The sequence below is a fragment of the Aotus nancymaae genome, unplaced genomic scaffold (genome assembly GCF_030222135.1).
Source record: "Aotus nancymaae isolate 86718 unplaced genomic scaffold, 86718_ANA_hifiasm-v0.15.2.pri h1tg000021l, whole genome shotgun sequence".
In the NCBI taxonomy this organism is placed as follows: domain Eukaryota; kingdom Metazoa; phylum Chordata; class Mammalia; order Primates; family Aotidae; genus Aotus; species Aotus nancymaae.
The window spans coordinates 30,820,974-30,837,786 of NW_026988433.1; the positions used below are offsets into that span (position 1 = coordinate 30,820,974).

The 16,813-nt window shown below is 34.4% G+C and overlaps 1 protein-coding gene across 4 annotated transcripts in view; it reads left to right on the plus strand.

The window, feature by feature from the left end:
- The window catches only part of WASHC3 (WASH complex subunit 3), a 105,389-nt gene that overhangs the window by 27,417 nt on the left and 61,159 nt on the right, over window positions 1-16,813 (plus strand). For all 4 annotated transcript variants that reach the window (XM_064379916.1, XM_012469227.2, XM_012469228.2 and 1 more), the window contains exon 6: window positions 11,719-11,783. In XM_064379916.1, the coding sequence (XP_064235986.1) occupies window positions 11,719-11,783 (65 nt within the window). The remainder of the gene's footprint in view (window positions 1-11,718; window positions 11,784-16,813) is intronic.

Below are 16,813 nucleotides of genomic sequence, written 5' to 3' on the forward strand. Positions count from 1 at the left end.
GTCTGCTAATTTGTTATTCACTCTGAAAATGTGATTCAATTCCTGGAGTATAACTGAGAACAAACAGGGTTTAGAGGGATATAGATAGAAAGAAAAGCAAATTTGACCACTGGCTATAAGGAGAAGTCTAACCGCAGCTAATTCTAGAGGGTGACTTCATTACAAACTACCTTATCATACTGAAAAGTGTTTCACTTTCTTTAAATTTGTATTAAAATACCCAATTTTTCTCAACTTTAGGGGTGACTAAAGTTTGCTTAGCTACCAGGCAAAATTCACTTTTAGTTCTTAATGCACAGAAAGACCGATAACAACATAATTCTTTAAATGAGTTCCAATTTGTCTGTTGGTATGACCTTGAGTAGCTTACCACCCATTGTACATAAGACAACAGGTTATAGAAACAGTTTTAGAAGCCTGCATCTCAGCTTTTAGGGAATTGTTTGTATTAACGAAAAGGAGGATAGCATTGTCTCAACAAAAAAAACCTCTTTTTGAAAAAAAAAACCAAAACTGTATTTATACCAACAATGTCTAATCCTTTATGCCAACAGTATCTAATCCCAAGATCCTAAAAATAACTGTCTCTATACATTCAAAAGGGAATTAACAGTGCCACAGGTCTTTCACCTTGTGAAAGGGTAATAACAGATTTATCTCTTTTTCAGTTGCCTTTATATTCTTTTCATTTAAAAATATGAGTTACTGCTTCATAAGTAGTCTTATACCTCTATTCCAATTATACTGAGTTTCTTTTTCCAAAGTGTAATATACTTCTACTCAGTATCATCTTGATACATAGCTCCTCAACAATCTTTTAACCATTTATCCTATTTTTTTAGAACGATTTTGTCTTATATAATATGACAGAACCATGTTTTTCAAGCCCTTTTGGCATCTTCTCTAATATAGAAAGCTTTGATTTGCAGAATTCTGATGTGATCATTCACTTTAGATATGGCAGAAAGTCTTGGATGTTACAAAAACAGATTTTTCTTGATTTTAAGACTTTCTGGGTATCAGGATGAACTACAGGCTCCTTTGGCTTCCTCCCTAAACTGCTATGAAAACATCCTCTTCCTGGGTACTAACTATCTTCTGGAATGCCTTGCTTTTCTATGTGCCTTGCTTCACTTGCCACATACCTGTAAATCTATTTTACAGTCTAGAGAATTGAAACTATTTAATCAATATAAACTCCTTTGAGAGTATAGAGGTACAAACCAACACAGTCCTTCACTAATTACAAGTACCAGTTCACAGAGTAATAAGCAATGCCTTGCTTTTTGATCTCCAAATAAGCAATACCTTGCTTTTTGATCTCTCTTTTCTGTCACTCCTGGATTACTGCCCTCTGAGAGATAAAACAATGATTAGATTAAAACAATGAAAGAAAAGTTGTTCTTTCTCTGGGAAAAAATTTCATTGCCTAGGAGTACACCCAGATCTTTTCCCAGAACTTCTGTGATACAACATGGTATAGTTTCTTAGCTTTGTCATCACATCAGGCCATGTCACCTCTCAAGACTTTGGTTCTCCCGTATATAAAATGAGATCAGAAATTCCTTTTAGATTTATGATCTGTTAATTGATCCCCAAATTTGAATCTCATTACTTATGACTGTTGCTGGAACACCTGCTGGCATTTTCTGACTTTTTTTTTTTCCTTTTTAAGCAAGTTTTATGCAAGATTTTTCAGTAATACTTTTGTGTTCCAAATGTGGCACATAATTGATTTTGATTTAATGTTTGTTGTCATAATAGTGCAGCACAAGCCTTTACTAAATTACATATTGCTTTTATAACTTAACTGGAATTGTGTACATAGATCAGTTTTCCAACAATTCTCCCCTTTTTACTGGCAGATCTTGGTGAATCCTTTGCCAGTAATAAATTGTGCATTGGGAAAGTCCGACTTCCACATTAAGAAGCTAATGACTTGTATTTTTTGAAACCATATTTGCCAAAACAGTCTCTTGGACACTTAGACTTTTTTAAAGCTCTATTTTCTTTGGCTGGCTTAAAATGTGAATTGAATAATCTCTTTGGTTCTGGTGGTTCTGATGCATCTGTTGCCAGTGGTGGATGTTGGCCTAAGGAAATGTGACTTCCATTACCTAAGGATGAGGAGGCTCCAAATGATTATTAAAGATGTTCATCGAGAAGTTATGCACCTTGGACCTTGTGAAACCAATCAAGCAGGAAGTAGCATGTTCTTTAGATAACAAACAAGATGTAGTTATTGTAAGAGTAGTTAAAGTCTTTAAAACCTTTTTTGGATATGACCCCAATGTGGCTTTCCGTGTTTTAGAGAACTCCAAGTCCTCAACACTGATCAACAATATAGTCAAAGTATAATCAAAAAAGAGGAGCTATTGGTTTATATATAATCATAGCTGTGAAAAACACTGTTACAGATTTAGCTTAATAATTATGTGATTTTTTTTATTGTTTTTAACTATAGGTATTATAATATTAATATGTATTTCATTTGTTTTATAATACCTAAGGCTTACTAATCAATATCAAGATCAACATTTATTGAGTACATGAAGGTTTGTGGGATGGAGGAATAACTTTTGTATTGTTTTAGCCTCATTTTGTTCATTGAAAATAAAAGCTTCATGTCCAATTACTTTGATTTGCCACACTTATGAATATAAAGAAAAGATACAAATGAACATTTGTCTGTTGAATTAATTGCATAATTTAGCCAACTTTGAAAATTCTAAGTAAAAAATATTTTATCTTTCCCGTGAACTAAATAGGTAGACAGGTCTGTCTGACTACAACTAAAAGAAAGAAGCAAAGCTTAGCAAAATAGTAGACTATATAAATAGTAATTTTGAGTTGGGATAAATGAAATTAAAGTGACCTCTGACATTTGTCCTCCTCCTTCTGCTTTCTATCTTATATCAAATGCAAGGTTTGGATAGAGCTTTCCCTTAAGCAGAAAACTGACAGTTATCCACCAACTGGAAGCTCCTACCATGTTACCTACGCTTTGCCATGGCCCCAGTATACAGAGGACCTGGAGACAGATAACTTTTGTCATACTTTTGTCAAAGAATTACAAAAATTACTCTCTGCTAAAGTCAGTGAACTGGCCTCTAAGGAAAGTATGTGTGAAGAATGATTATGCCAGGTTTACAGATTATGATTTTTCCATCATTTTAGCTGCCTTTTGAACCCTCCCCATGTTGCCTTGAAAGTTAGGGAGCTTAGAACCACTCATACTATGTACAGATTTAATGTTGAGAAGTATTGTCTTTTTATTATGTATTTGTCCTTTTGTGTATTTTAAATTTTTCTTGTTATAAGTGTTTGTTAGAGAGCAGTAAACAATGATACTGCTAAGTTCAGGTTTTAAATTTCTTGCTTTTCCTGATTTGTGATAAAGATAGAAGATTGGGCCGGGCGCGGTGGCTCAAGCCTGTAATCCCAGCACTTTGGGAGGCCGAGGCGGGTGGATCACGAGGTCAAGAGATCGAGACCATCCTGGTCAACATGGTGAAACCCCGTCTCTACTAATACAAAAAATTAGCTGGGCACGGTGGCGCGTGCCTGTAATCCCAGCTACTCAGGAGGCTGAGGCAGGAGAATTGCCTGAATCCAGGAGGCGGAGATTGCGGTGAGCCGAGATCGCGCCATTGCGCTCCAGCCTGGGAAACAAGAGCGAAACTCCGTCTCAAAAAAAAAAAAAAAAAAAAAGATAGAAGATTGAAGGAATTACTTGCCGTGTAGTGGGCAGATACTAAATAGTTATATGGTTGTCATGTCAGTGCCTACTTGGTAATATTATATATGCCTCCCTCGATTCTCATCTCTTTATTTCTCACTGATACCACTGTTGTCATAATAATATAGCTGAGAATATTTTCATGCTAATATCACATTTTTTCTTACAGCCATCCTTAGGTGGTATTTAATTGCCATGAAAGTATTTATTTTTGAATAATTTGTTTCCAGGAACTAGTTGTTTACCATAACTATTTTTGTATATAGTACATACAGTCTCTGGAAAATATATTTTGAACTGTGAGCCCCTCAGAACGTTCTAGAATTCTCCGTCATATTTGAACAATAGTCACATACCAACAAACTAATAGATGGCATAGATGCCAGTCTCCATTAGAGTGGTAGAAGGATATTTGGCTACTGTGGACTTGAGTTCTTTGTTTTTTTAATAAAACATCAGATAAGTAAAATTAATTTTAATTAAAAAAATTTTAAAGGAGGAATAAGTGAAACATAAGAGAATTCAAAATGCAAAATAATCTTTTTAAAAAATTGATAAGCTAATTTAAGGTGCTAAATTTGTCAAATCAGTTTTTCATAAGTGTGAAAGTGTATTTGAAGAAGATGTTATTTCTTCAGAATTTATTCTCCATATTTTGGTGTCACTGGTATTAAAATTCAAATAATTTAGATAAGGTGGAGGATGGTTTATCTGAAACAGTCCTTTTTAAGCCAAAATGTTTAATTCTTGATTTTAGTTTATTTCACCGTGACAATAAAACGTATTTATCTACCTTAAATTCATCACAGCACCAAACCCCCGTCCCCATCTCCTGATAGAAGAAAGTAAGGCAAAGAGAGAGCACAAGTAAGCAAGTTCAGGGGAGAGAACTTCCAGAGGATTAGCTCAGAGTCGTTCTAAGTTTCACAGGAATTTCCTTTAGATGATGCATAAAATGATAATGAACAGAAGGCATAAGCAGAAAAACATTTTAACTTGTGACTTTATATCTTTCCTTCTAACTCATTTAAGCAACTCCTTAACTCTTTGGAAGGTGTGACAAAAGGAACAGCACTCTACTGTTACGATTCGTAAGGAAGCTCTTGAAGATGCACACAAGCAATAACAGTTGTTATAACAGCTTGCTGAAATGTGTGGTATCATTCTTTTCTCTGATGCAATCGTAATTTTTTAGTTTTCCAGCTTTGATTTCTCAGTGCCCTTCTCTTGTCTTTCCTACTGACCACCTCTGCCAGAAATAAGAAGGGATCTCACATAAGTTTTCCAAATTGGTGTATTTTAGAAACACCATGATTCTCACCTTAACTAAATTTATCTAAGATCATGTTTAATTAATGAGAGAAAAAGTAAGGACCACAGGAGCAAATGAGCTAGGATAAGCAAGTGGGCTCATCTCAGAAGGGAGAGAAGCGCCTTAGAAGTTTTAGAGACCATGAACTTGAGGAAGGCATTTTTAGCACTATATCAAGGATCTCAGATGGTATAAGCAAGCATTCATAATGTGGTAGATGGTCCTAGGTCAGAAGATAATTTGTCTTGAGTGGGTCAAAGCAATGTGAGATGCAACCACGTACTTCATTCGTAAGCTAATTTTTTTGGGTGAGGATTATTTTACATTTTGGAGAAAATGCTGTTAACTATATGTGTTAAAAGGAAATTAAAGAAGATTTCAAAAATATTGAATTTCATTGGGAAAAATAAATGAAAGTTTTCTGTTCTTTTACCTGAAGATAACCTCATTTTTGTGTTTATCTTAATACCATCATTTTAAAAAATATTTTCAGACCTAAGTATGACTTTCTGAAGATTTTCATAATACAGTGAAACACCCCAGATTTTCTTTTCTTGCTTTTTCCTAGTCCAAGTTCACAAATGACTTTTATTCCATTGATTAGTTAGACCATGTGCTGATGACACAATGTTATCAGGTTGAAGGCCCTTTCATTGTGGTTTCTGTAGCCACGTGGAATACCTAATCCTGGCCATCTCTCTTTAAATGGGTGCCTGTTAGATCCCTAAGGGCATTGAATGAGAGAATCATACCATTTCAAACAAACTACCACTATTGGAAAATTAATTCAAAAGTGAATATGCTGTTATGTCAATCAGTAGCATCGTCTTTATTGTTAATTACTAAGGATTCTGTTCTTTGTAACTTTTATTACTATATTTGGAGATATTTCTTTAAAACTTCTTGAATAGGTGCAATGTAGTAATAAGTTTTGAAAAACTGATCAGGAGACATCTGAACTTATTACACTGTTTATTAAATTTCAGTTTTAGATTTAAGGAGTACATGAGCAGGGTTGTTACAAGGGTATATTGCATGATGCTAAGGTTTGAGGTATAAGTGCTCCTATTACCCAGGTAGTGAGCATAATACCCAATAGGTAGTTTTTCAACCCTTGCCCCATCCCTCTCCTCTCCTCTCTTACTGTCTCCAGTGTCTGTCATTTCTATCTTTATTTCCATGAGTACCTCATGTTTAGCTTCACTTATAAGTGAGAACACATAGTATTTAGTTTTGTGTTTCTGCATTAGTTCACTTAGGATAATGGCCTCCAGCTACATCCATGTTGCTGCAAAGGACATGATTTTGTTCTTTTTTCATGGCTGTGTAGTTTCCCATGGCATGTATATACTACATTTTCTTTGTGCAATCCACCATTGATGGGCACATTGGTTGATTCCTATCTTTGCTATTGTGAATTATGCTTTGATGACCATGTGTGTGCATGTGTCTTTTTGGTAGAACTGTTTATTTTCCCTTGGGTATCTACCCAGTAATAAAATTGCTGTGTTGAATGGTAGTTATATTTTTAATTATTTGTATACTCTTAATTTAATTAGCAAATTTCAAAATGATTTACTATAAAAATTCTCTTAAAGTTCTTATTCCTGTAAAGGAAGATTTAGAAATTTACAATTAATGTATATTTCAAAGTGGAAATACTGTAATCATTTGAATGAAATTAGGTATATATCCATAATGGAGTTTTAGCATTAATTAGCCTAGCATAGCAAATCTATAAATTTTAGATGCTGCTTTTGCATTTATAATGCAGAGAGGAAAATGGGTCTTCAACAGCCCCAAATTATCCTTAAATCAACAAATACCTGAGTAGCTACAGTATGCAAAGAAAATACCATACACTTTTTTTTGGTGATTAACATGTGATGATGTCTATAATAAGTATATTTTATGCAGGCATGGGAGGCAGATTAAGGGAGTAGTGAGTCAATCACATAGGGAAATTTATGAATTGTGTTTTCAATTGTGTCATAACAATAGATCCCTTACTTTTGAAATAATTTTCTTAAAGGTTTTTCTTCATAGGCATTCAGGTTACCCTTAGTTCTCACCTATAAAAGTCACAGGTCGAACTGCTAAAATGCATTTATTTTATGAATAAAGTAACAGTAATTGCTTTACCAACTTGCTGGGGCCCTGGTCTTGGCTGGTTTCATTTTTGTCCATTTTTTCATGTGATTTGTTCCTTCACCTTTAAAGATATCTCACTGGAGTCAGTGAAGAATACTTTCTGACTGAAACTGATGTCTTGAGATAATTCTTGAAAAAGGAATAACTTACCGTTAGTTTTCATGGAAACCACTGTGTGTGTATATAACATATATATATATATATATATAACTAGTCAAGATTTGTGAGACTCTTTTTGACCCACATATTTAAGTTCTAATGAATAATACTTGATGGTAACAGTATCAGAGTTAATCTCAGAGTCTAGCATTTTCTAGGTCATTAGAAATAAAGTTTCCATTTTTTTAGACAGCCATATTCATTTTACAGTGATTAAAAGATTTATTTAAATTAATTTATATTCCTTCACTGAAAGCTTTGAAGAGAAAAGGTCATTGAGCATTGGCTTTCTTTTGTGATACAATTTGTTCAGTGAACAGTAATCCATTATATATTTTATCTGAAAATTTTATCCTAAATGTAGCATCCTATGAATTTATTTTATAAACTGCAGTCAAATATTTTTAAAATAGCACTGTTGAAAGTCAGAAGGCAGGGGCCGGGTGTGGTGGCTCATGCCTGTAATCCCAAGCACTTTGGGGGGCTGAGACGGGCGGATCACGAGGTCAGGAGTTCGAGACCAGTCTGGCCAACATAATGAAACCCTGTCTCTACTAAAAATACAAAAGCCAGGTATGGTGGTATTCGCCTGTAATCCCAGCTACTCAAGAAGCTGAGGCAGGAGAATCACATGAACCAGGGAGGTGGAGGTTGCAGTGAGCCAAGCAACAGTGCGAGACTCCATCTCAAAAAAAAAAAGAAGGCAAAGATATGATATAAGTCCATTTTATGAAGTTAAATTTTAAGTAAAAGGGGCCTAATTGGAGAACTGGCTGCCTTTTAACAACCTGTAGCATCTTTTTAAATTCTACTAGTTCCCGTTCTCTGCAAAGAAAAAGCTTTTTCCATCAACGTATTCAATAGATCTGTTTTTTATTGTTGCTTAGGTAGGGAAGAAAACTTCATGTTTTTCATCCTTTATAACTGAAATGTTATGATTCACATTCATAAACTAAGAGGAAAAACTTTAAAATGTAAGGAGCATTTTAGTTATTTTTAAACTAGGAAAGTAATTTGTCTCTCTTGAGTACAAAGTTTTTTTTTTCCTCCTTCTAATCTAAAACTTTAGGAAAATTTCAACATGGTTTATAAAAGGATTTTGTCTTTTGATTTTCTTTAACACAATAAGAAATAAATGTAAATATTGTCAGGCCTATAAACCTCTAAACAATTTTTTGTGATATAAGAAACTAGTATTTAACTGTTAGTGCTGCCATCATAATTTCATTAGTGTGGCTCTGTACACACTTTCTCCAGTGACGCAAATACAGATGTTATTTTTTGGAACATCAGACTTATGGCTGCCTTCTCTCTTCATTACTTATGTTGGACACATTGCCATTTTCACTTGCCAAAAAAAACCCCACAGTTCAGTAGACTTCAGTTTTGAGGTCTTTCTTGTCCTTCTTAGACCACCAGTAGCTTTGTCTGTTGGCAGTCAGAAATTGGACACTTCTTTTTGGTCTTTAACAAACCAGACTATGTTACGTGACCTCTAAGGAAGAATATAGCAAACTAAGCAACATCACTGGAAACAACAGCAGATCCCTTTGGAATGCATTCTTTGGAACACAGGCCAGATTATTCTTTTTTATCAAGCTTTATGAGATTTTTATTAAGGTAGCGATAAGTCTAAGAATCAAGTAAGATATGAGCAGTTGTATGTATTTTCCTTTATCCATATCCATATACAGAAATGACTAAAGATACCAAATTGTATATGTATCTGTGCTGTTCTACTGTAAGCAGACCCCAGAAACTAAGGTTCAAATTTGGAGCTTACAGGTTTAGGTTTCTATTATTATTATTGTATAATCAATTCCGTGAAGCTAATGTTCAAATAGAGGGCTTATCTAATTCTACCAACTTCCCTGTTCCCCATTCCCCCCTTCCCACCCACTGCTTCCCCTCACCACCACCCAATATACACTTTCTTTGCTAAATTTTAGGAATTTTTTTTCAACCTCATTCTCCTCCCTTCTCTTGTCTTGGCTTTGTAATTTATTTGTATAACCTTTCCAATGATGTCCTGTGGATTATGCTAAAGTATAATAAATAAATCACATGCTTGAGTTTGTAGAAAGACCTTATACCATCAAACCATAGTTAATAGAAGCCAAGAGTTCTTTTTAAAGAAGTATGACATTAACTCTGCTCTTCCTCTCTTTTTTCTTAGCACTCATATATTTTTTTGTGGAATGTTCCAAACTCCTAACTTACCCCCTGTTATCCTAAATAATTGAATGACATTTAATTATCAATACCAGCTGTGTCATTGAAGTAATCAGCTTTCTCCTCTACTATGAAAATTTTGTTACTAAGTACATTTTGTTTTTAAATATATTTCATTCAAGTCTTAGTTTTAGATAATATATTTCAAAAGTGGTGTTAGTTTTAATTTCTTGCTTACTTTATTTCAAACTTGAGTCTGTTCACATTGGATGCCCCTAGCAAGTGGGCTTTTTTCTTTTTTCTTTTCGCTTTTTGCTCATTAAACTTATCTTCCACCTTCTTTGTCTTCCAAACCTATTATAATGCACTTTTCAGAATATCTCAAAAATTGCCTCATGGAACAATATTGCTTTCAGAGGTATGGTTTTGAAGAGAATTCTATGATGGTGCTATTTATATTGATTCATCTAATATTTAGAATGCACTTAAGTATTCATTTTTATCTGAGTCTTAATAAGCTAAATTTTACTAATTTATAAGATAAAACACAACAGTTACCAAGATAAGTATATAAATGGGCCTGCAAATGACTGCTTTGCCTTTGCTACCTCTCATGAAAGTCTTCTAAGTAACCTGTAAACTCAAAAGAAAGCCTTTGCTTTCCTAACCTTACTTAACCTAGCAGGCTGTGAGAGGGGATGTGGCTATTTTTTTCCTCCATAGCCAAAATAAGTGGTTATAAGTCTTTCTGTAGCTATCTTTTCTGGGCAGTTTTTTAAAGTAAATAAAAATTAAATTTTTTGACATAAAATTTTCTGATTAAAAAACTGAGGATTAGATGTAATGATTTAACTTAATTTGGCAAGATCAAATTTGATAGGTTATATTAATATGATATAGATATAGATATAGATAGCTCTACAAGTACATATGATAGGTTATATTAAGATTTGTGGATATTTCTAAGTGTTTATGTTTTTCATTTTAGACAAACTCCTATCTCATTTTCAAGATGTATATTTCAAGATAGCTATAGGAGAGGATTTTAAAAGTTCCTACCACAAATAATAAATATTGGAGGTGACGGATATGCTAAATAGCCTAATTTGATTATTCCTCAATATATACATATTTCAAAACAGCACACTTTACCACATGTATAATTATTAGTCAGTTAAAAGTCAGCCAGGTGCGGTGACTCACGCCTGTAATCCCAGCACTTTGGGAGGCCGAGGCAGGTGGATCACGAGGTCAAGAGATCGAGACCATCCTGGTCAACATGGTGAAACCCCACCTCTACTAAAAATACAAAAAATTAGCTGGGCATGGTGGCGCGCGCCTGTAATCCCAGCTACTCAGGAGGCTGAGGCAGGAGAATTGCCTGAAACCAGGAGGCGGAGGTTGCGGTGAGCCGAGATCGTGCCATCGCACTCCAGCCTGGGTAACAAGAGCGAAACTCCGTCTCAAAAAAAAAAAATAATAAAAGTAAAAATAAATGAACATCACAACTGGCTAGTGATAAGGGAAGAGTGTGCAACAGCAATAGAGCGGTGATTGGGCTTTTTCCTGTGTGTTCCTGGGTGTACCTTCCTTCTTATGCCAGATGGGGTGAGAGAGAGAGTCCCATGCCGTGACTCTGCCTCCTTTAAGGAGATAGAATCAAGGCCCTCAAATTGAACACATCAGTCTAGTGTTTCTTATCCTTGGGGATGGTGTGAAGAGGGGGAGTTGACAGATTTGATGACATCTTCTCCCCTTAGAGCTTTACTAAGTGAACTTGGAATAAATGTTTAGTTGTACATCAATTCTCTTCCCTTTTCAAGTAAAAGTGTTTATTGTATCACTTCAGCTGGTATTTTAATCATTTGAGTAATGTTTTCTTTTTTTTGGTGATATAAGAAGAGTAAGAATATGATCTCTGTTTTTTATATGGCAGAATTAGTAATGAATAAGCTCAAATGACTTAATTTGGGCTTATGTGGTATTGGATAAGACTGATTCTGTTAGGTCAGTGTAAAATGGGTACTTTACTAGATTATGCAAGTGCTAGGCATGTGCTAATTTAAAAGTAGAATACGAACCCTTTTAAATAATGAGGCATCTAAAGGTCTTGTTTTAGATGGTATGTGTAGACATATAAAGGAAGCATTTTTAATGATCAGATTATCTCATGTCCTTTGCTTAGGGTGTACCAGTGATGGCAATAAGAAACAAAATGATATCAGAGGGACTAGACCCAGATCTTCTTGAGTAAGTAATTCTTCTAATATAATATTATTGCCAAGACATTGACTTTGTCAGTTACAATGAAAATATTTCAGATTCTCTAAATTTTTTCTCTATAGTGTTTTATGGTTGAGGACATCATGTTTGTAAATAGTGTCTTTTATGTTACCAAAAAGAAAAATATCCTATTCTACTAAAACCAGCCTTTACACATTTTAGGAACAGTTTTAATAGATCAATAACGATTCTAGATATCCAAAGGAGCTGGAATTTAATGACAGTTTTTGGAGTTTTTTTCCTTTTTGTGCTACCTCCTTCCTGGGTTTTTTTTTTTGTTTGTTTATTTGTTTGCTTGTTTGTGCTTTTTTGGTGGGGGGTGATTATTATCTACTGGGGGTAGATGATTTCATTTAAGATCTTAGTTTGTAGGAAATTTAGTCTACTATAATTTAGGTTAAGGCAGATTGAAAAATAAATAGGTTAAAGTTACCCTATGTCTATGTTCATTGTTATTAAGAAACTAGATACTAACTTATGTGAAATTTTTTAACCTTAAAGTATTTAATTCCATATTATGTGGGTTTTATAAAATTTTTTTGAGAAATGATAAAAAAAATTACGGCTCAGAAATTTGACAACTATTTATTTCATCCAAGTAAATCTGGCTACATAGTTCATCTTGGATAAAATATATCGTAATGGATTCTTCAGAAGAATTCTGTTTTGTAAGTATCTAGGTACTTGTAAAGAATCTTTCCAGTTTGGGGTTGTAGTTCACCCCAATGTATTTAGCTAAGCACTCCAAGCATTCATTACTGTGCTAGCAGTATACTTTGGAATTTTTACTTTGACTCTCAGTCCTCCAAGAAAAGGTGTACACTTTGGAGGTAAAACACTATGAAGTAGTCTTTTTATCATATTTTATCTGCCAAAACATGAAATTTATGAATTCTTTTAAAGTCTGAAAGAATGAATGTCCAACATATATCTACATTTGGTATATATCCAAGTAGCAGACAGTTCAAGTGTAGTGGTATAGTTTGGTAACTTGAGCTGAAGCATCTCCGGGATAGTTGGCATTTGTTCCAGAAATTGTCTCTGACACACACTTTAAAAGCCAGATGGATTGTGATATATATTTTAATGTGAATCGAACATATAGGTTCCATCCATTTTGGTTCTCATTGCAATATATAGGTTGTAAATATATTTAACATTAACTATGACCTCCTTTTGCTTCTGGAAATACATAGACCTCCTATAATAACACAGAGCTAAAATTACCTTTAAAATTATGACATTTTTCTAGAGTAAATATAATAAATGGAAAAGTAGCTCCCTATAGTATCAGCATATGCTGGATATCCAAGCCTTTTATCTGCTACTGGCTTCATTTCATCCCCTGCCCAACCTAAATCTACTTTATAATCCTTTACTTCAACCCACACTGGCAACTTGATAATCATCGTTGATTCTGTCTTATTCCTTACACACTACAATGTCAATCACTATGATTTTCCCATTTTTAATATCTCTCACATCTCACCATATGCCTTCGTATCCATTGCTGTTTAGTTCACACTCTCATGATTTGTAATCTGAATTGTTATAGTAGCTACTGATTGGTTTTCCTGTTTTCTTTCAAGTCATCCACTGAAGCTTGAGTGGATTTCTTCATACTTCATCGTTGCTTCACATCTTCCTGTGACGCTCCACTGCCTTCAACTTGTAGTCTAACCTCTTAGTATTGTATAGAAATGCTTTTATCATTAAGACCCAGATTCTCTCACTAGCTTCATCTCTTGTGATTCTTTCACATATGCCTATTTCATGTAGTCATACCAAACTACTTGCTGCTCCCTGAATGTATCATTTTCCTATTCGCTTTTGGTGTCTTAAATGTTTTCTTCTTCTCTCTGTGAAACTCCCTTCCCCCATCTTATTGGCCTGGCTAACCTATTATTCTTCAAGACTCCATCAGGTATCAGCACCTGATAGAATCCAAAGGTAACTACCATGGGGTGAAGATCCCAGGCCCTTCAACGTTTCCTTGTATCTCACTTGGCCAGTTTGAGAGTATTTCGTTGTCTATAAATGTTGAGAAACATTCACTTGTGAGGTGGTGCCAAGTTTAAGGGTAAAATTCCAGTAACAATTAACATTGTCTTACAGAAAAGCTGCTCCTCAACCACAGCCTGGAGCCTGAATTCTGACCCATTACCTCATAAGCACATGCCATTGGTCACCAGGGGCACTGGTTGGAATGGGGGTGACTCACTGTAACCTATCATCACTACTGGCAAACCAATTTTAACTGTCTTTAGCTAGATATGATAAGTGGAATCAACCACCTTGTTAACAGAGGAATTCTGGTGCTTTTGGAATCATGTTTACATAAAAGTTACATAGCCTCACTTTGGGAGAAAAGTATGAGATGATGAAAGAGAAGAAAATGTGCCATCCAAGGCAAGAGTACACTTTTATTTAGAATCTTAGGTACATTTGAAGCCTCAGCCAAGAACTTTCAGTAAAGATTGTTCTGTGTTCTTTTTTATTTTAAAGTGTAAGCATACGCTTTCTTTTTTATTAGCTTTAGGTAGTAAGACAAACTCATATAACTGTTGGAAGAAACGGCCTAGATCTGCCTGTACTGAGCAAAGGGCAAAACTGAGGTTAATATAGAAATAAATACTGATCAGAAAATATATTGATATTTGATTGACATGTATATAAAAATTGGAAGCTGAGAGTACATAATTTTAAACCAAAATATTTACATGATAAAGAAGAAGAGACCCTGGCAATATTCCTAGAAAAACGGCTATTACAGAATTTTAGGAAGTCTATAAAACTATAGAAAATGTCTGATAATTACTAAATAAAAATTAGATTCTATTCTTCTAAGTGATTGTTTTTAAAAATTCAAGTTTTTGAAAATGATCATTTATATATAACCAAGAATTTGTCCTGTTTAGCTTCTAAAAATTAGTTTTACTACCACTGAGATAAAAAGATAATGTGAAAGAATACCTTTGTCACCAAAATATTCAAAAGAGTTTAAGGGGAAAGAAAATGGAAAAGTTTAATTGGTCTTTGGCCAAAGGTTAATCTGTTTTAGCTTTACAATCAGAAATATAGAATGAGTAAATCATGCCTTAAATATTCTTTCAATCATTGCCTAGATTTTCTTGCTTAGAAAAAAAGAAAAATGTTTCTCCCCTATCCTATTCTGTCCTCTTACATTTATGTCCCTGAACTAACGTTACTATTGTTACCTAGTAATTGCTACTTTTACTGTTTAGGATAAACAGATCAGCTTCTGGACTTGAGCATCAGCAAGCCATGAAATTCATGATGGTTAAGGCTCAGGAATAAGGCCTACTTTAGCGATGGTCTACTTACTTGTATTCAGACTCTACCCTGCCACTTTCTAGCTGTATGAACCTGGTTTGATTACCTAACCTCTCTGAGCATCAGTTTCCTCATCAGTAAAATGAAAAATAGAAGAGTTTACTCCCTTATAGAGTTGTTTAGACTAAGATACATAATGATCTAAGCACTCAGCACAGCTCTGGATAAGCAGTAAATGTTTAATAAATATTAGTTGTGATTTATTAATGTTTTAATGGAGGAATATGTGGCAAATTCTAGACAAGAGTTATCAGGCTTTTGGATCACAACTTGTTTATAATCCTTTAGTTGCCTATATAGTGTTCTCAACAAAGACATATTTAACATATACAGAGTAGTTACCTTTTAAATTACATTCTGTTTTCTCAAACTGAAAACCTATATTGTTACTTTGCTATAAAGAACAGATTTCTGAAATTGAAATTCAGTTGATCACACTCTTAACCTTAGTGGGAGGGTGCAGTGTGCAGCTTATCGATTTGGCTAAAGAAAGCTTATAAAAATTGAGTTCAGAACCAGACTTTGAACAGAACTACCTCAGTTGGGATTTCTCCTGGATATATCTATCCAAAAGACATTTGTACCATCCTCCCAGACAGTGGAATGACCACTCTTACAGTTGCCAGAAATAAAAGTAGCCACCTTCACCTACTTATTACTGAGACAAGAGGGCATTTATTATTGTTAAACAAAAGGATACTGGGAAGCAAGAAACCTTTTTTTTACATGGCATGTCCAGCAGATTTTTCTGCCTTCTAAGAGAATTCCTTATCTGCCAGGAGGATCTTTACCTCCTGCTATATAATAACATAGTGGATTAAAGATTGAATTTTGGCTGGTTGAGGATAGATTAGACCTCATTTGAACAACTGGACATCCAAAAATAGGGTTTTTACTGTTTCCATTTTGTTAGTTTTTGCTGAGCTAGGTTCTCCATTTTATGTAATTACCAGTCCCCATTCATTAGCTGGCAGACATTAGAAAGTATAGGAAAAATAAAAACCATGTCAAAAAATTGTGATTGGTCTGCTTCTAGAGAACTTGCTCATAAGAATGAGAGAGATAATAGATATATCAAAGAGGAGGTGTTAAAGCAGTTGTGGTCTGTCAGTGGCTAGCAGAGGAGTGACAGAGGAGCTGCTGAGAAATAAAGGATCCCAAGATCAAAAGCAAAAGCCCATCCTACCTAGAACAACTGCTTTTCTTTTTCTTCATGATATCAGGCATTAAATTGTTTTCGTGGTTGCAGGAGTCTACATACTAAGGAAAGAACAGGATATACCTGTTGATGAGAATTCAAAAGAGAAAATACCAAATGATCTCACTAGCTGCTATAGTATCAAAGTCAAAATTGTTATATTTTAACTACCCAGAGGTCCTTATTAAGTCAATGCAATCTCAGTTCATCTGACAAACCACCATTAATTGACAAAAGTACCATGTGACATAACTTCGTGTGTGTAGCTGACATTAGTAATTTGAATAACAACTACCTCACCACCTCCTACTCAGGAATATTTTTACTAACAATGTTTTTGTACTTAATCTGCTTTAAATTCAGTGGTTTTAAATGTATAGAAAATGAAAAATGTTTTTAAACTCTTTATCATACATGTTTTCCCAAAGAATGTTTGGTTTTTGTT